Source organism: Pipistrellus kuhlii, unplaced genomic scaffold (genome assembly GCF_014108245.1).
Source record: "Pipistrellus kuhlii isolate mPipKuh1 unplaced genomic scaffold, mPipKuh1.p scaffold_m20_p_15, whole genome shotgun sequence".
In the NCBI taxonomy this organism is placed as follows: Eukaryota; Metazoa; Chordata; class Mammalia; order Chiroptera; family Vespertilionidae; genus Pipistrellus; species Pipistrellus kuhlii.
The window spans coordinates 28,159,665-28,178,850 of NW_023425460.1; the positions used below are offsets into that span (position 1 = coordinate 28,159,665).

The following is a 19,186-nucleotide window of genomic DNA, read 5'->3' on the forward strand; positions in this document are numbered from 1 at the left end:
ATACCAAAGCTGCGAGAGACCGGGGGTCAGCTCTGTGGGGGCGTCACGCCTTTCAGGAGACGAGTGGTTAGTGCCAGGGAGGCGCGCCCCGGCTACGGGGCACCGCAGAGCGGCATCCTGGGCCTGGTGGGCATCGGAGGAGCCCGTCTACAGGAGGGAGGCTGGGGCTTAACCTTCAAAGACTACCGATGTCAACGAAACCGAGAAACGGAGGAAGCGTGCTCCCCGTCACGGCCTGATCACGCGATAAAGAACACCCTGCGGCCTTCGAGTCCATACGTTTATTGAGTAAAAACAAAGCCAGGGGCAGACACAGTCAGTCCGGCTTGCTTCCGATCGGGCCGCCGTCCGTGTGCCGCGGAGACGGACGGAGGTGAAGAGAGGATGCTGGCAGGGGGCCCTGCACCAAAGGCTCTTCCCCTACAGAAAGGCAGCGTCCGAGGCGGGGGAGCCCGTGGGTACGGGCAGGGACGCGCAGCGCGCGCGGGGACAGGGAGGAAGGGCGGGTGCGGGGCGGGGCGCGGAGGGGCCGTGGGAGCGAGGGAGGGCGGGCGGGCGGGCGGGGCGCGGAGGGGCCGTGGGAGCGAGGGAGCGAGGGAGCGAGGGAGGGAGCGAGGGAGGGAGGGAGGGAGGGAGAGAGGGAGGGCGGGCGGGCGGGCCGGCCGCGTTCGGGCGCGTCTGCCCGCTCACTTGGCGGGGAACACGGTGACCACGTCGTAGCCCTCCGGGGGGGTGACCCGCTCCCGGGCGTGCTTTTCACAGTAGATCTGGTCCTCCACGAAGAAGTGGCCCTTCTGCTTCAGGTTCGTGCCGCAGTCGGTGCAGACGTAGCACTCGGGGTGGCGGTGGCGGTCCCGCAGCTTCACGAACACGCCGCTGCGGGAGGGGGCGGGGAGGAAGCGGCCCCGTGAGTGACGGGCACGGAGAGGCGGCCCCGGGGCCGGGGGCGCCCCCAAAAGGCCCGTCAGGCCTCCCCATTCCCGGGGCCCAGACACGTTACTCCTAACACCTTCCAGAAGTCTCTCCCATGTCAACAGCATGGCACCAGTTCTGTTTTTCGGTTTTGTTTTGCTTTTAAACATATTTTTTTTTATTGATTTTTAGAGAGAAAGGGAGAGGGAGATAGAAACATCAATGACGAGGGAGGATCATGGATCAGCTGCTGCCTCCTGCACGCCCCTTCCTGGGAAATCAAGCCTGCAACTCGGACATGTGCCCTTGGCGGGAATCGAACCCGGGACCCTTCAGTCCACAGGCCGACGTGCGATCCACGGAGCCACACCAGCGAGGGCTTCTCCTGGTTTTATCGGTTCACACCCTCAGGGGTCTCTGGCCCAGGAAGACCGTGGGCGCCTGGCCCCGGGGCACAGAACCTCCCTGCCCCTCCGCTCGGCATCCAGGGAGCGTCTCTCTTCTTCCCACCACACCCAGCACGTGCAACGTCAGCACTGCCCACGCTGTCCCGGCTCATCAACGTGCGGGGCCCCCGTGCCCTCCCGGGGAGGGCAGATACTCACACGATGCCGGTGCCGCACTTGTCACACATGGGCAACTTCTGGGCGTTTCCGATCGAGGCAGCCACTTTGGTGACCGGCGCTTTCACGCTTCTGAATCCCGAGGGCTTGTTGGGGTCCCCTACAAGGAGGAACACAGGTGGGTTGGCTGGGAAGGGCAGGATCGCATAAGCACCCCTCGGTTCTCTCAGAGCCATGTATCCACGTGTCCCAGCACGGTCACGGGCAATGGAGACAAGCAGACCGGACTGCCATCCTGGGTGGGGCGGGCACTTATTTCTCAGCTTCCCAGTTTCCTTTTATTAAACAGATTCCTTTTGCTGTTGTTTTCTTTCACAGGGTCACAGAAAGGCTTTACCATGCACAGAAAGCCCTCCCACCGTACCTGTCATGGGGTCAGCCCTCACCACACACGTTCCATTCTGATTAAATACATGCAAACAGTGATAGGGGTACTTTAAAATGTCTTAGAAAGCTAAAACCAGTTTGGGCCAAAACCGGTTTGGTTCAATGGATAGAGCGTCGGCTTGGGGACTGAAGGGTCCCAGGTTTGATTCCGGTCAAGGGCATGTATCTTGGTTGCGGGCATATCCCCAGTAGGGGGTGTGCAAGAGGCAGCTAATCGATGACTTTCTCTCATCGATGTTTCTAACTCTCTCTCTCTCTCCCTTCCTATCTGTACAAAATCAATAAAATATATTTTAAAAATAAAAATAAATAAATAAATAAAACCAGTTTGGCTCAGAGGATAGACTGTAGGGGTGTCGAACTCAATCAGAGAAGGGGCCAAAATCTAAAATCCAGCCTAAATCGCGGGCCGAATGGTTTACTGAACAGTCATAAACTGTCATTGTGATGGAAATGCAGCAGAGTGCAGTGATGACAGTGCGGTGCGGGCCACATTGCAAGGCCTGGCGGGACGGATTTGGCCCGCGGGCCTTGTGTTTGACACATGTGGGATAGAGCGTCAGCCTGTGGACTGAAGGGTCCCGGGATCAATTCCAGTCAAGGGCATGTACCTTGGTTGCGGGCACATCCCCAGTGGGGGGCGTGCAGGAGGCAGCTGATGGGTGTTTCTCTCTCATTGATGTTTCTAACTCTCTGTTCCTCTCTGTAAAAAAATCAATAAAATAAAAAAACAACTTAAAAAAATAAAATGCCTTAGAAAGAATTAAAAAAAAAAAAACCAAACCTACAACAAAACACGTTATCTGATCATCCAAAAACTGTATTTAAAAGGTGAAAAAGCTGAAACCGGTTTGGCTCAGTGGTAGAGCGTAGGTCTGTGGACTGAAAGGTCTCAAGTTCGATTCCGGTCAGGGGCATGTACGTTGGTTCCGGTAGGGGGTGTGCAAGAGGCAGCTGGTCGATGATTCTCTCTCATCGACGTTTCTAGCTCTCTCTCTTCCTCTCTGTAAAAAATCAATAAAATATATTAAAAATAAATAAATAAAATAAAATAAAGGGTGAAAAAATCCAGTTCGCCACAACGAACACTCCAGCCGCGCTCGACACAAGCAGCCGGAGGAAAAGCGCCTGCTCCCGAGCACAGCAAGCAGCTTCCTGAGCTCAGCTTCGTGCAGGCACCACCACCGCCCCGTTCACCGCGTCTTCAGAGCTCCATGTCACGGCAGCTGTTAACGGCACGCTCCCAATTTTACTGTCACTGCCACATATTTGGCCGGCTATGTTTCCACATCACCTATTTTCTACTCTGCTGTGGCCTAGTTGTATTGTTTTTTTTTTTGTTTGTTTTGTTTGTTTGCTTGTTTTTAATATATTTTATTGATTTTTTTTTACAGAGAGGAAGGGAGAGGAATAGTTAGAAACATCGATGAGAGAGAAACACTCATCAGCTGCCTCCTGCACACCCCCCACTGGGGATGCGCCCACAACCAAGTACATGCCCTTGACCGGAATTGAACCTGAGACCCTTCAGTCCGCAGGCCGGTGCTCTCTCCACTGAGCCAAACAGGTTTCGGCTGGCCTAGTTGTATGGTTATGCTCACTGGCTATCAACATGTCTCTGTCCAGTTTGCAAATTAATAGGTCACTAGGACCGGGTTTTATGTATTTTTCTTTTTCTTTTTTTTTAAATATATATTTTATTGATTTTTTACAGAGAGAAAGAGAGAGAGCTAGAGAGCTAGAAATGTCGATGAGAGAGAAACATCGTGCCCGCAACCAATGTACATGCCCTTGACCGGAATCGAACCTGGGACCTTTCAGTCCGCAGATCGACGCTCTACCGCTGAGCCAAACCGGTTTTGGCGGGTTTTATGTATTTTTCAATATCCCACGGAGCCTAGCATGAGGCTTAGCAAATAACAGAGGCTCAGTAAGTACCTAGGAATGAAAGGTGAGATGTCGTGACAAATGCATGATGGTCTCTACCTCAGTCCAACATGCTTTAACTCAAGAAGCTAGAGGAGAGAAGGAAGCGGGAGCACCAGAGCCTCCTACTAGGCGGGGAATCCACACGCCTTTGGGCAGTAAGAAGTACATTCAACTTTGGGCACCTGCCAGGGCAGTTGGATAAATCCATCCCAGCTGCAGCCTGTTCAGCTCTGCAGCGCCACCTGCTGATGCGAGTTTTAATCTCTCTTTTATTCAGCCAACTCTGCAGACTCAAGTTCATTGTACTCCCCTCTGAAAGGACTTACAGTAAAAATACCAGCTCACACTGAAACTAGCTTGGCTCATTGGATAGAGCATCGGCCTGCGGACTGGAGGGTCCCAGGTTCAATTCTGGTCAGGGGCGTGTGCACTGGTTGCGGGCACATCCCCGGTGGGGGGTGTGCATGAGGCAGCTGATTGATGATTCTCATCGGTGTTTCTGGCTCTCTATCTCTCCCTCTTCCTCTCTTAAAAATATATATATATATTTTTAAATACCAGCTCCCTTAGCACTCTGGGCAACTACCAACATTCCCAAAACTTCATTCTTTCAGGGAGCCTTGACTTTCAAAGCTTTCTGAAGAAACAAACGAAAATGAGTTGAATAACGCCCAGCTTCCTTTTTTATCCATCTCACTGCTGACTGTGGCTCCCTGGGGTCTGATAGAGTCCAATTCCTGGCCCCTAACATGGCACCTGGCGATCTCCACGATCTGACTCGGTTCTCCTGGGACCCCGGGCATCTGCCATGATGAGCCTCGATACTTAATGAGCAGGTCCAGGTTTCCCATCTCAGAACCTCTGTGATTTCGCTGTGTTGTCTCAACCCATGGCGTCTCCTTACAAATTCTCTCTCGTTAAAAACCTCCTTTAACAGACCAGTAAGTGGACAAACAAGAGGGGGTATGCACATATCATACTGTTCAGCCTTAAAATGAAAGGACCTTCTGGCCCAGCCAGCTTAGCTCAGAGGTTGAGCATCAACCTATGACTCAGGAGGTCCATTCCCAGTCAGGGCACCGGCCTGGGTGTGGGCTCCATCCCCAGTAAGGGGCATGCTGTTTCTATCTCTTTCTCCCTCTCCTTCCCTCTCTGAAATCAATAAAAATATACTTTAAAAAAATATATATATATATATTTATTTTATTGATTTTTTACAGAGAGGAAGGGAGAGTGATAGAGAGCTAGAAACGTCGATGAGAGAGAAATATCAACCAGCCACCTCCTGCACACCCCCCACCGGGGATGTGTCCAAAACCAAGGTACATGCCCTTGACCAGAATTGAACCCGGGACCCTTGAGTCCGCAGGCCGACGCTCTATCCACTGAGCCAAACCGGTTTTGGCTAAAAATATACTTTTTAAAAAGAATAATAATAAGAAAGAGAAAAGGTCCTTCTAACGCAAGCTACAACATGAGTGAACCTTAAGGACATTATGCTAAGTAAGTGGTCCTCAACCTTCCTAATGCCGCAACCCTTTAATACAGTTCCTCATGTTGTGGTGACCCCCAACCAAAAAAAAAATATTTTCGTTGCTACTTCATAACTGTAATTTTGCTACTGTTATGAATCGTAATGTAAATATTTGTGCTTTCCTATGGTCTTAGGCTCTACAGCAGCGGTTCTCAACCTGTGGGTTGTGACAGGTTACCTAGCAGGGTCACCTAAAATAGTAATCGGCAAACAGTGGCTCCAGAGCCACATGCAGCTCGCAAGCCGCAGTTTGCGGCTCTGTTGACTAATGAGTTTGTTGACCACTGGCCTAAGACCATCGGAAAACACAGATATGTACATTATGATTCATTAACAGTAGCAAAATTACAGATATGAAGTAGCAACGGAAATGATTTTACGGTTGGGGGTCACCACAACATGAGGAACTGTATGAAAGGGTCGCGGTGTTAGGAAGGTTGAGAACCACTGTGCTGAGTGAAATAAGCCAGTCACGGAACGACCAGTGTGGTCTGACTCCATTCATGTGAAACACCCGAGACAGCCACGGAACCAGACGGCACAATGGTGGCTGCCAGGCACCGGGGAGTGAGTGTTATGTGGGCACAGAGTTTCAGCTCTGCAGGATGACGCGTTCTGGGATGCCTGGGGGTGCCTGCAGCACGGTGTGAATGTACCGAATGCCTCTGAACCGTACACTTCACAAAGAGACACCCCGTTTCAAGCCTTTGGAGTGATCACGAATCCTGCTGCAGCCCGGGGGGACCTCAGTGACCTGCACCTGACCACGTGCTGTTCCCGCCAGGCGGAAACGGGGGCTCGGAGGTCTATCAGCGGGTCCAGGGGGCAAGTTTTGTCTACCGTGAGGTGCTGCTCTGCCAACCGGAGCCTCTTGAATGACGGTAGCCCTCATCAGGGGTTCCCGATGCAGCACACAGACCCCTAACGCTGACTCCTTACGCTCCTGTGGCAGGACACAGCTGGGCCAGGTGTGGCGGGAGCTCCTTCATATTCATTCACTCTTTCTCTCTCTCCCTCTTTCCCCTCTCCCAGCTTCTAGGATCTTAAAAGTCACGCTTTGCAAAGCACACTGTGCTCTTTCCACAGTGGGGCGGGGGACCCTGCAGTCCCCTCTGAGTGCACAGCGCCTGGGTGACCGGCCCTCAGCCCGGCCTCGAGCAGGAGCCTCCGGCCGCCCGCAGAGCGAGCCGCTTACCTTCCAGGATCTCCTGCAGCACCAGGAAGGACGTGGACTGCTTCGGGGGCTCGTTTAACTCCTGCTTCTCCTGAAGCATCTTGTAAACTTCGGATTCCTTGTCGATGACGAGTCCGCTTGGAGACGGAGAATGCTCTGAGCTGCAAGGAATGTTTGGAAATTCATTAAGACATGTCAGAAGTTAAAAAACACACACACACACACACACACACAACAACTCACCAGGCACCCCCTTCCAAGGGAGGACACCCCCAAACCAAAGGGTGGGGGCACCCCATCCTGCGGAAGGCGGCCTCCTGCCCACACTGCGAGGGGCCCGGAGCCAGAGCTGGCTGCTGCTGCAATGCCGCCAGCAGCTATTTTTCAAAAGAGTTTTAGCCGCTCAATTACAGGTTGGCCTAATCCCATGGAATGGGAATGTTTTGCTTCTCTCTAAATTACATAAACAGCATTATGCCAAAAGAAAATTTAGAAACGGGGAAATGTCAGCCACGACCTGACCACGAAACCCCAGCGGGGTCCCCCGAGCCCAGGCCACGTGCCCCCTCACACGGGATCGCAGCGCCCGGGCTCCTGAGGACAGCAGCCGGCTCGCTGCCTCTCCGAACCCTCGTCCGTCTCCTCGCCCACCGCCCAGGAGGACAGCATCTGCCCGCCCCGCCCACAGGGCTGGCCCCGAGGATGAAAAACCCAAGTGCTTTGTCAACTGCCAAGTTCTGTCCTGCTGCACGGAGGGGCCGAGGCTTCCAGACGGGATGAGACAGGCGGGGCCCGTTTTCCGGGGAGGCACTTTCCTTGGAGAGCCAAATGTTTTCAACTTAAACTTCTCCCAACGCCACTTCTCCACAACAGACTCGCCCAGGCCGCGGTATTTTGTGGAAGAGCCACACTCAGGGGGCCAAAGAGCCACAGTTTGCCGACCACCACGGCTCCCGGGGCGGGGTCGGGGGAAGGGGCAGCCCAGCCTCCCGGTCCAGATCACCTCCTGCCTCTGAAGCTTTCTCAGATGCTTTCTCAGATGCTTTCTCAGAAGCTGCCCACGCCTAGGGGAGAGGGACAGTGTGCCCGGAGCACCAAGAGCAGACACCAGCAGGTGGTGCGATCTCCCCGCGCGCCAAGGGTGCGCGCAGGTGCCGTGTGTGAGTAACGACCACACCACGATGCCACCCGGCCCGCAGGCTGCCTCCGGGTAAGGAGGCGGCGGGCGCAGCAGCGGCTCCAGCAGTTCCTCCGCGAATCTAACCACCTCATCCTGAGGGCTGAGGCCACGGTTATGCGTGCAAATGAATTACCGTGATGATGTTCTATCACTCACTTCCTACCCATGGAGCAGTTAGTTCACATCCCATTTTAAAAAGGAAATGGAGCCAAAACTGGTTTGGCTCAGTGGACAGAGCATCAGCCTGCGGAGTGAAAGGTCCCGGGTTCGATTCCGGTCAAGGACATGTACCTTGGTTGCGGGCACATCCCCGGTAGAGGGTGTGCAGGAGGCAGCTGGTCAATGTTTCTCTCTCAGCGATGTTTCTGGCTGTCTATCCCTCTCTCTTCCTCTCTGTAGAAAGTCAATAAAATATATTTTAAAAATAAAATAAAAAGGAAACAGAGGTGTGTGTTTCCTGGGCCATTCGCCCCAGGTGACCTCCCCTTCTACCCCCTCCCTCCCTCATCCGTGCGCCTCCTGGGGCACCGGCTAAGCTCCTGTCCGGCTGGAAGCAGCGTCATGAAGCAGCGTCACTTGCACCAATGCAACCCCCGGTTTCCACTTTGGCTACAGTCAGGCTCTCACGATAGAGGACGAAACCCTCAAGCAATGACATGTGCTTTGCTGATGCCAGGCCAGGTCAAAATTCAAGAAAGACTCCTCAGAGGGTCCCTCCTGCTGGCTGCCATGGTCCCCGCCTTTGTCTGTCCCTCCCACCCGCAGGGAGCTGTGGGAGCCTCCGGGCTGGCCAAGGGCCCCCTGAGGAATGAGTGTTAATTAACCAGGAGCCACATTTCCTCCGGCCCACCTCCTCAGCGCCGAGGGCCCCGTCCTAGGCCTCACTCTTTCTCTGGGTCCCGAGGGCTGAGCTTGCCCTACAATAAATGCATTCTATTATTGCTGGTGAATCTTTTTTCCTCTTACACTTGGAACTATTTTAAAATCCAGATCAGGCCATGGAATGTGCTTAGGGGGAATTTTCTCCCTCCTTGGGTGTATGTTGTTATGTCTGGGATATTCCAGAAGCCGCCGAGGGAACGCTAAAAACGACAGAACCCAAACCACAAGGTCATCGCATGTTCTCCCAGCAAACAGCCCTGCAAAGCATTCCCAGGATTAAAAATGGGGAAAACAATGTACAGCTTTTCTCAAATAACGGTAGTATCTTTCTACCGCTTGACAGTTTATAAAGCACTTCCAATATATACTGCCTTATCGGAAGCGCGGATATACAGCTAGTTCAGAAAGAGCATCCTGAGACACAAAGCCTAACTCTTAGACATACATCAGACTGGGAGATATTCATAAATGACTCCACATTTCTTAAAAAAATAATTCTAGGACAAAAATACACATTAGAAATGCAGAAGAAGAAGAAGAAAAAAAGGCTCAGTCACTTTTATATATAGTAACAGCATTGAAGGAAAGAATTCTATAGTGATAAGGTTTCAAAAAATATCATATGCATGGCCGAGTCACCAGGAGGAAAGAAAACTTGTAAGGGCGAGATGCCAAGAGTCACCACTTCTAAACCCCATCTTCCCAATCGTAGGAGCCACACACAAGAGTTTAACAAACTTCGGAGTAACTGCACATTACGGCAGTGTTTCCTCGCCCTCGTTTCTTCCCGAGTCACATGTGGTGCCGAGTCATGTTTGGTGCATTTCGTTACCTACACGTTTGGTATTTTCTCCTCCTCTTTCGGGCTCTGACCATGGGGCCTGTCTCCCCAGCGGCCTCACGGACAGGCCACGCCCGGCCTGTGGGTGGCGGGCACAGCCAGGCGTTTGAGGATGCCAGAGGTATTGAGGATGTAAGAGGAAACTCCCTTGAGCTGGCTCCCAGAGGAAGATTCCAGAGGCCTCAGCTACAGCCTTACGTGACACACACGGGCCTGCTCCAGCCACAGGAGCAGCTGGGGGGAAGGTCGGAGTGTCAGGGAGGACAGAGAACAGCCTGCCTCTGGGAGCTGGATCGGCACTGCAGAGACGCAAGTCAGTGGAAAGGCGTCCAGGTTCATGGGAAGGGAGAGTTACTGTTATTAAAACGCCCAATAAAATGTCCACCCTGCCCAGCCGGTGTTGCTCAGTGGTTGAGCACTGACCCATGAACCAGGAAAGAGGTCCAGAGTTCAATTCCCGGTCAGGGCATGTGCCTGTGGTTTCAGGCTCAATCCCCTCCAGGGGGCATGCAGGAGGCAGCTGATCAACGTTGACCTCCCTCTTCCTTCCCCCTCTCTCCAATAAAAACATGTTTTTTAAATGGTTTAGATGATATATGTTACACTATGTGTTTTAAACTAAACAATAAAAAAAGATAAGTTCTTAGAACAGAAAAAAAAAAAAAAAAAAAAGAACTAATGATACATGTCAAAAATCTCAAGAGCCCTAGCTGATTTGGCCTAGTGGATAAAGCATCGGCCTGCGGACTGAGGGGTCCCGGATTCGATTCCAGTCCAGGGCGCATGCCTGGGGGGGTGCTGGGCTCCATCAGGGGGTGTACAGGAGGCAGCCAATCAGTGATTCTCTCTCATCACTGATGTATGTATCTCTCTCTCTCCCTTTCCCTTTCTCTCTAAAATCAATAATATATATATATATATATATATATATGTATATATTTAATTTTTTTTAATCTCAAGAAATGAAATAAACCTCCAATGAATCATGCCGAGTAATAATAATAATTTAAAAAAAAAAGCCAACCCCTGAAAGTTACAAACTACAGGATTCCATCAGTATAACACTCTTGAGCTAACAAAAGGACAAATGGAGAGCAGATGAGTGGTGGGGTGAGGTAGGGAGGGTGCAGGGATAGGAGGGAAGTAGGTGTGGCTGTGAAGAGCAGCCGGAGGATGGGCATGTTCTGTCTTGACCACATTCATGTCTGCAGTGTAGTTTTGTTGTGCTCTGGTTTTCAAGACGTTGCCATGGAGGGGAACTGGGTAAAGGGACAGGGGTCCTCGCTGTTATCTCCTGTAACTGCCAAGTGAATTACGTCAAAATAAAAAGTCTAACTCATTTTAAGAATCCTTTCCCCAAACGATGTGCAGATGATACTAACTGCCCCCCAGAGTGCTCACTGGAAGGTTTAGAGCCTGTTTCCATGCAGGTTCGGGTCAAGAAGGTACACTGATGCGGATAAATCCTCACGTCGGAGACGCCCTGGTACCCAATGATCACAAAAAACGCAATTCATGTATAGGAGGGGAGCCTGGCCAGAATGCTCCCTCCGTTTTAGTCTTCAAAGGCCTGGATGCTGGGCCTGTAATCAGAAACCAGAGGAGTAATTACGGGCCGGGAGAAGGGGGAGGAGCACCCAGACTCGGCCAGTCTCCGTGGCTGCGGGCAGTGTAGCTGGAGGGGCCACCAGCCATCTCCCGACGGAGCTCCCTCCTGGTCCGGCTCCCAGTGAGTCAGGCCTCACGTAACCCCTCCCATCCTCTGGACAGAACAACGCATCTCATAATTCCCCTGCACCTGCTCAGAAACCCGCCCGGTGAGTACCTGGCAGGGCTGCCTGAAAACAATTTGAAACTAGTATCTTGAGACCGTCGTGTTGGTGATGGGAACCCAACCGATGACTTCACGAAGGGGCCACCGGTACACAGGACGGTCACAGGACGGTGACCGGCCGCAGGGGTTAGCTGAACGTAAGCTGCGATGCTGGGAAAGAAAGAAGCTTCTCGTGCCGAAACCGGTTTGGCTCAGTGGATAGGGTGACGGTCTGCGGACGGAAAGGTCCCAGGTTCGATTCCGGTCAAGGGCATGTACCTTGGTTGCAAGCACATCCCTAGTAGGGGGTGTGCAAGAGGCAGCTGATCGATGATTCTCTCTCATTGATGTTTCTAGCTCTCTATCCCTCTCCCTTCCTCTCTGTAAAAAATCAATAAAAAATATTTAAAAAAAAAAAGACAGAAAGAAAGACAGAAAGACAGACAGACAGAAAAAAAGAAAGAAAGAAGCTTCTCGGAAGCCACAGCAGAAGGGGACTTGTCGGTGACGCCCGTCGACAAGCGTCTGCTCCTCTGGGGAAGCCCTGTGCTCTGAGGAAGGGCGTGGGCTCCTCACCGGCACTGAGATCAGTAGTCACCGAGCACCCGCCAGGGGCCAGGCTCCAACGGGAGCGCCTTCACGCATCTCATTTTGTTCTCTCAGCAGCTGGGGGGCAGTGCGTGTTACCCGCACTTCGCGGGGAGAGGACCAAGTTTCCGGAAGGCTTTCTGGTTTGCCCGCGGTCTCCCCGCTAGTCAGAGGCAGAGCTGGAACCGGAGCCCAGGCCCCGCTATCTACACAGCCTGTACCTTCAGGAGAGTATCGAGCACCGTCTCACAGATTGGGGGTGGGGAACCTTTTTTCTGCCAGAAGCCACTTGAGTATTTATAACGTAATTCTCAAGCCATACAAAATTACCGACTTAAAAAAACTAGCGTTTTATATATATATATATATATATACACACACACACACACACACACACACACACACATATATATATATATATTTTAATAGATTTTATTAATTTTTCAGAGAGGAAGAGAGAGGGATAGAGTTAGAAACATCGATGAGAGAGAATCATCGGTCAGCTGCCTCTTGCACACCCCCTATTGGGGATGTGCCCGCAACCAAGGTACATGCCCTTGTCCGGAATCGAACCCGGGACCTTTCAGTCCGCAGGCAGATGCTCCATCCACTGAGCCAAACTGGTCCTGGCGCCTTTTATATTTGGTCAAACATTGACTATGCTCACCCCTCATGCCTTGGCAGGGCCAGACCAAATGACTTCTCGGGACGGACGTTCCCAGGACACACATATTATAGATAATGAAATCTAGCCCCCGAATCATCAAAAAGTGACCGTACAGCCCCTAAACTCAGTGCCTGGAGGCCAGACGGCAGGTGAGAGCTGAGCGCTGCACAGAGCAGTATGTCCTGCGCCCGCAGGTACACAGGAGGCTGTTCGACTACGTGACTGTTCAACTGCACGGCTCCAGCGGCCCGCCCACACAGCTACCTGTGAGCTGGGAGGACCGACGGCCCCCCTGCCCCACGCCCACCTTCCCAGTTAATAAACTGGGAAATGACAGCGCCGTCTGTGTTCTTGTCTGACGGGGACGTGGCCCTGGGAAGTCCTACAAGACAGCCCCCCCGCCCCCCCCCCACACACACACACACACCAGGCCCCTCTGAAGGGCGCTGGACAAAGACACGCCGAGTCAGCCCCAAGGGGTCAGGGATGACCTCAGAGGCCAAGTATGAAGCGAGCAATTCTGGAGCCTCGGGATTTCACAGACTACACAGACTAAAGGGGGGAGAGGGGGCTCCTCCGAGGGAGAAAGCGAGGGGCGCCTTCCTTTGCTGGGGGCCCACAGGGGCGGCTCTGGCATCAGCCTGTCCGGTGCTTTCTGGCCGTGGGCTCCTGGATTCATCCTCAGAGCCCGGGATGGAGCAGACCTGGCCCTCTGCTGAGGAAATCTGAAAGGAGACTTTGGATGAAGACTCCGAGGCCACGGCAGCCAGCAAGCCTTGGACCCGGGGCAGGGGGACGGGGGGACGGGGGGACGGGGGCTGGGGGAAAGGCTTGCACAGTGTCCAGACAGTCTCAGACATAATTGTTTCAGATGGAGGGAGGGAGGGAGCCGGCGGGGAGCATGGGGGGGGGGGGGGGGAAAGAAGACATTAACGAAGGAATAACGGCCGGAGCTGCACTAAAAACACCTCCGGGCACATAGTCCTCCCCGTGCACAGCAGCTCTTTTTCAATGAGGATGTGTCATTTCCTGGGTTACGGACTCCGGAGCAGGGAACATTCCACGCGGGGACAGTGACAGAAGGTCACGTTCTCAGCCTCCCCCAGCACCGAGGCCGCCAAGCACAGGCACCGCGGCCAGGGAGTTCCCACCACTCCGCTCCCCCCGCGCTGCCGGAGAGAAAGCCGCCTTCAGAGTGCGCGAGTGGCAAGCCGGGGCGGCCCAGCATGCTCTCCATCACCCCCAAAGCTCCCCCAGCCACCCCGAAGGACATCATCATCTCAAGCCAGCAGGCACGGCAGGAATCAGAACCCGGGGAAGACGCATCAGTGGCCATTCTGCCTTGGCTGCTGCAATGACTGCAGGGGCAGCTTGTAACGCCACCGTCACCCAGCCAAGTCCCCCTGCTGGACGCTGAGACACCGGGAAGGAAATGGCAGTGCCTCCCGGGGCCGGGCCGGGGCCACCTCACTCAGTGGCTGCCCAACAGCATCTGGGTCTTCTTCCGAGAAGGGGGACCATGCGGACGACCCGGCCATGGAGTCCTCAGAGGCCCCACAACAGCCCTCTCCAAACACTGAAGTCACTTGGAACCTCTTGTGCCTTAACCTCTCCTCCCCGACATCTGAGGCACTGGACTGGCAATTTTTAAAAAAATATATCTTATTGATTTTTACAGAGAGGAAGGGAGAGGGATAGAGAGCTAGAAACATCGATGGGAGAGAAACATTGACCAGCTGCCTCCTGCACAACCCCTACCGGGGATGTGCCCGCAACCAAGGTACAAGCCCTTGACCGGAATCGAACCTGGGACCTTTGAGACCGCAGACCGACGCTCTATCCACTGGGCCAAACCGGTCTTGGCTGGACTGGCAATTTAATCACCCTCAGAGCTGGGAAGATTCTTATTAAAGATGAAATGGGGCCCTGATTAGTTTGGCTCAGTGGATAGAGCGTCGGCCTGCGGATTGAAAGGTCCCAAGTTCGATTCCGGTCAAGGGCATGTACCTTGGTTGCGGGCACATCCCCAGTAAGGGACGTGCAGGAGGCAGCTGATCGATGTTTCTCTCTCATTGATGTTTCTAACTCTGTATCCCTCTTCCTTCCTGTCTGTAAAAAAAATCAATAAAATATATACATATGTTTTTCAAAAAAGTGAAATGGGGAGATACTGAACAACAAAATGGGTTCAGAGCTAACACAGAATGCTGATTCCGCTCAATCGTCAGAGATCAGACAAGTTTGGGCCACACACATTTCCCAACAAATGTGACTGGCACCAATATTAACGGTCAGGAAGTTTCAGATAAAAAAGAGGCATTCAGACTTGGGTTTCAATGCGATTCATCAGCAAAAGTGAGGCTCCGAGGCCAGCATGTGGGGCACTGGCTGGAGCCGAGGAGCAGTTCCCCTCAGGATGGGGCGTGCCCGGGCCAGCTGCCTCGGGCGCTCTGCTCCCGTGGGCACCACAGCTCTGCCCTCGTGCCCGCACCGCCTCTGCCACCTTTGGGCATTTGATATGGCAACTGGCGACGTGGCCCACCGCCCTCTCACCCCCAGCAAACCGGTCCCATCTCTCACTCTCCATCCTCAAACCCAGCTCTTTGCCACCATCTGTGGTGTCCCCAGTGTTTGGATTCATCCTCAGAGACTGGGATGGAGCAGACCCTGGGCCCGCTCTGCTGAACAGAGAGGCAGCTGTGGCCCAATGGTCAGTGACAGGAGGAGACACGCCTCCCCAGGCCTGAGCAAGACGCTTCCTATGACCGCCCCAGGCTGCACCCCTGCCGCCCACCCCTGCCCCAGGCAAATCTTTGTGTCCTCACACGTTTACATCCTCACAGACTTCTCTCCTTTCTATCGTGTCGACTGGCTGTTCAGGGAAAAGGCAAACCAACACGGGCCCTTTTCCTTTGCTCGGACTGGACGGTGAACACGGCAGATCTGGGATCTACGGTAAATCTGAACGATTTCTCAGGAAGCAGCGGCGTTGCCAGGGGGGAAGCGTGGCCAGAGATATCAAGACCACAACGTAGACCTCAGCGAGCAGTTGATTCCTCCGAACCAGACACAATACCGGGCATTTTGTAACAACCCTACGAGGCAGGTGGCATCTCCTCCTTTACAGAGAGGAGGAGAGTGGAGGCAGGAAGAGCCATCCTGACGTAGACCTCCTTCTCCTGGCCCCAGCGGCTCCCCCTGCCGCCCCCTGCCTGCCAGCCCGGGCCCCGCCCGGCGGAGAATCGGGCGCCCACTCACCCTCTGCCGTTCGTCTCCGGCCCGCTGGCCGCCGTCTTGGCCTCCAAGGCGCTGTTGAAGCTGGAGATGTTCTCGGAGGAGTAGAGGCCGGAGGGGTTGTTGTACTGGTTGGTGATGACCCGGGGGGCGGAGCCGGAGGCGGGCGAGGCGGTGAAGGGCATGGCGCTCCGGTTGTGGGCGCTTCCTATGTGCAGGACCTCCTGCCGGCAGAGGTCAGAGGAGAAGTCAAGGCGAGGGGCATCCTACTCCCCCTCCTCCATGGACAGTGCAGGCCGGGCGAAGGGAGACAGGGCTCTCAATGCCCTCCAAAGGCCCTGGCTCAACGCCAAACTTTAGCTCCAACGTACCTGCTAGAAATGGGCAACCATCAGCCAAAACCGGTTTGGCTCTGTGGAGAGAGCATCAGCCTGCGGACTGGAAGATTCCGGGTTCGATTCCGGTCAAGGGCATGTACCTTGGTTGCAGGCACATCCCCAGTCGGGGGGTGTGCAGGAGGCAGCTAATGGATGATTCTCTCTCATCAATGTTTCTAACTCTCTATCCCTCTCTCTTCCTCTCTGTGAAAAATCAATAAAATATTTTTAAAAAAAGAAAAAAGAAAAAAAAGGGCAACGATCAGGATTCTCACAAGCTGGGCACGCGGACAGGTTCACACACCAGCCCTGCCCCGTTGCCTGGTTCTCTCCTGAGGCCGGTGAAGCCCACCCCCTGCTGGGGAGCCCGGGGCAGGACACCCGGGTCCCTGGAGCTGAAACAATACATTCCGGAGGGACCAAGGTCCCCGGAGGACAAGAACAGGCTGTCACTTCTGGGCCAGCTCAAAGCAAGAGGTGATAGCAGGTGGAGACAAAGTTCCCAGGACAGAGAGGGTTCCACGAGCAAGATCAGAGGGCTGAGGAGACCCGGGGCAGCGATGGGCTGGGCACTCCCGCAGAAGGGGGCTGGGGCAAGCCCAGAATGTGTGGTTTCTCGTGGGGGAAGGACAGGGCCGCTGAGATGAAGGCGAGGGGCTGCCTGTCGTGGGGTGGAGCCCAGGGGAGCGGCAGGAACAGACTTTGGTTCCTCCTGGGCCTGTTCCCCTCCTCCTGCCCTCCACCCCGACGCTGGTTTGCCAGGATTTATGGGTAATTGCCAGGAGTTATGGGTAATTGCTACAGCTGCAACACCTCAGCACTTCTGTACAAACAGCCTAACGTTTAAAAACTAACATGTCTAGCCATAACCGGTTTGGCTCAGTGGATAGAGCTTCGGCCTGCAGACTGAAGGGTCCCAGGTTCGATTCCAGTCAAGGGCATGTACCTCGGTTATGGCACATTCCCAGTAGGGGTGTGCAAGAGGCAGCTGATTGATGTTTCTTACTCTCTATCTCTCTCCCTTCCTTTCTGTGAAAAACCAATAAAATATATTAAAAAAAAAAAAAAGAAAGAAATAAGAAAGAAAGAAAAGAAAAAAACTAACATATCTTAAAAAAAAAAAAAAAAAAAAAAATCCCGGCTTTTCTGATGACTCCGTGAGCAAGGTGCTTTCTACCCGGGTCTGGGTCTCCCTGCCTCCCCGGCAACAGTACGGGCTGTGCAACCTACTCAGGCCGGCTGCGCCCTATTTCCTGGGTCTCCAGGAATCTTCCTGAACCCTGGCCTCTTTCTGAACACCCAGGCCTACAGCAGTGCGTCCCCTCCCCCCAAAGAGTTTCTGTCCTTTTTGCTCCTCCTCTTTTTTTCTCTCTTCTTTTTTTATGCTAAACCTTTAAGTTTTTCACGCTTTCTTAGAAAACATTATGACAAAAAGTAGCGCTGATTTAAAACAGAAGACAACCCTGTCCGGCAGGTCGGAATCAGCAAGGTTTTAACCTTACGAATGGCGCCGAGTTCGCTTTGTCTACCTTGGACCGAAGCTCAGAGGGCTCACGAAAGGGGAAGCATGTATAATTAGCTAAAGAAATAACGTTAGCTCTGATCAAAGAATGGCTGAGTAAATTGCACGGCACCACTCATCCAAGAAATACTATGCAGTCATTACGGGCAGCAGCCGAGCAGGCGGGAGGCCCGGGCCCTGGGCCCACGTCCGTCCGTCCGTCCGTAGGGGCTGCGCTCCAGCGCTGCGGGGAGAGCAGGGCGGAGGCCAGGGGGGCAGCTCCTCCCTCCTCTCCGCTTCTCCCCAGCAGCTCCGGGGAGCAGCCCAGGGTGCGGAGCACCAGGGAAGAGCCTTCTCGTTCTGTGCCGGCTCAGCTGCTTCCTGTTCAGCGCTGGGCACGTTATTCCTCTTTCTCAGCCCACTTCTCATCTCTAAAACGAAGTCATGGAGCCTCTTTCACGAGGGCTGGCTGTGAGATATTGGGGTGCCAAGCATGGTGCCCGTCACACAGAGACACGCCACCAGCGTCCCCCTCCACAGACACACGTCTTCCGTTCGAATGGAAGTCGGCAGAAAACGCAGGTTGGAAACCCTGCTTTTCCCTTCATAGAGAGCCTTCCCAGAATGTGTCTGTTTTGTACATAAAAGGAGTATCCGTGACCCCATGTGAACACTGGTCTCTCCAGAAGTCAGGCGGTTAATTCAGGGCCTGCCTTTTGGAAGGGATGAGGTCATTGTTTGGGCTCCGTTATTTATCAGTCGCCTAGGAAACTCAATAATGAGGAAATATAAAGTAGGTGTGTGAGTGCGCTGACCTCAGATAAGCTGGGGTGTTGGCTGGCTTCATATGAACTAACAGATCTTTTAACTGCAGGTGAACTCTGCTCCTACCCACGCCTCTATTTTAGAACGAATGGAAGTAGAGAATGAAAAAAATGGAAAGTGGCAAACTTTCATACGAACAAAAAGAAAAATGTACTCCGGTTAGAAGTTAAAGTATTTGAATTTTTTTTTTTTTTTTAATCTGATGAGAACTCCCTTCAGAGTATTTAACACAGCCCTGACTGGGTGGCTCAGGTCGTTAGAGTGTCGTCCCAATACTCCAAGGCTGCAGGATCGATCCCCGGTCAGGGCACATACAAGAGGCAACCAATGAATGCTTGGATAGGTGGGACAACAAACTAATGGCTCGCCCTAACTAGTTTGGCTCAGTGGATAGAGCATCGGCCTGCAGACTGAAGAGTCCCAGGTTCGATTCTGGTCAAGGGCATGTACCTTGGTTGCAGGCACATCCCCAACAGGGGGTGTACAGGAGGCAGCTGATTAATGTTTCTCTCTCATCGATGTTTCTAACTCTCTATCCCTTTCCCTTCCTCTCTGTAAAAAAATCAATAAAATATATATTTTTTTAAAAACCAAACTGATCTCTCTCTCTCTCAAATAAATATATAAATATTTTAAAAATGAATACAGGTAACGAGATTCTAGGTGTAAAATGAAAATTCAAGTACAATACATGCCAAAATATAACTGAAATTTAAGTA

The 19,186-nt window shown here is 53.0% G+C and overlaps 1 protein-coding gene across 1 annotated transcript in view; it reads right to left on the minus strand.

Moving 5' to 3' along the window:
* Window positions 1-269: 269 nt before the first annotated feature.
* Window positions 270-19,186, minus strand: part of PDLIM1 (PDZ and LIM domain 1) — a 37,180-nt gene continuing 18,263 nt past the window's right edge. Inside the window, exons 4-8 of the mRNA XM_045581917.1 lie at window positions 15,789-15,988; window positions 6,581-6,720; window positions 1,518-1,635; window positions 654-876; window positions 270-532 (exon numbers count right to left, since the gene is read on the minus strand). Coding sequence (XP_045437873.1) covers window positions 687-876; window positions 1,518-1,635; window positions 6,581-6,720; window positions 15,789-15,988 — 648 coding nt within the window. The 3' untranslated portion in view covers window positions 270-532; window positions 654-686. The remainder of the gene's footprint in view (window positions 533-653; window positions 877-1,517; window positions 1,636-6,580; window positions 6,721-15,788; window positions 15,989-19,186) is intronic.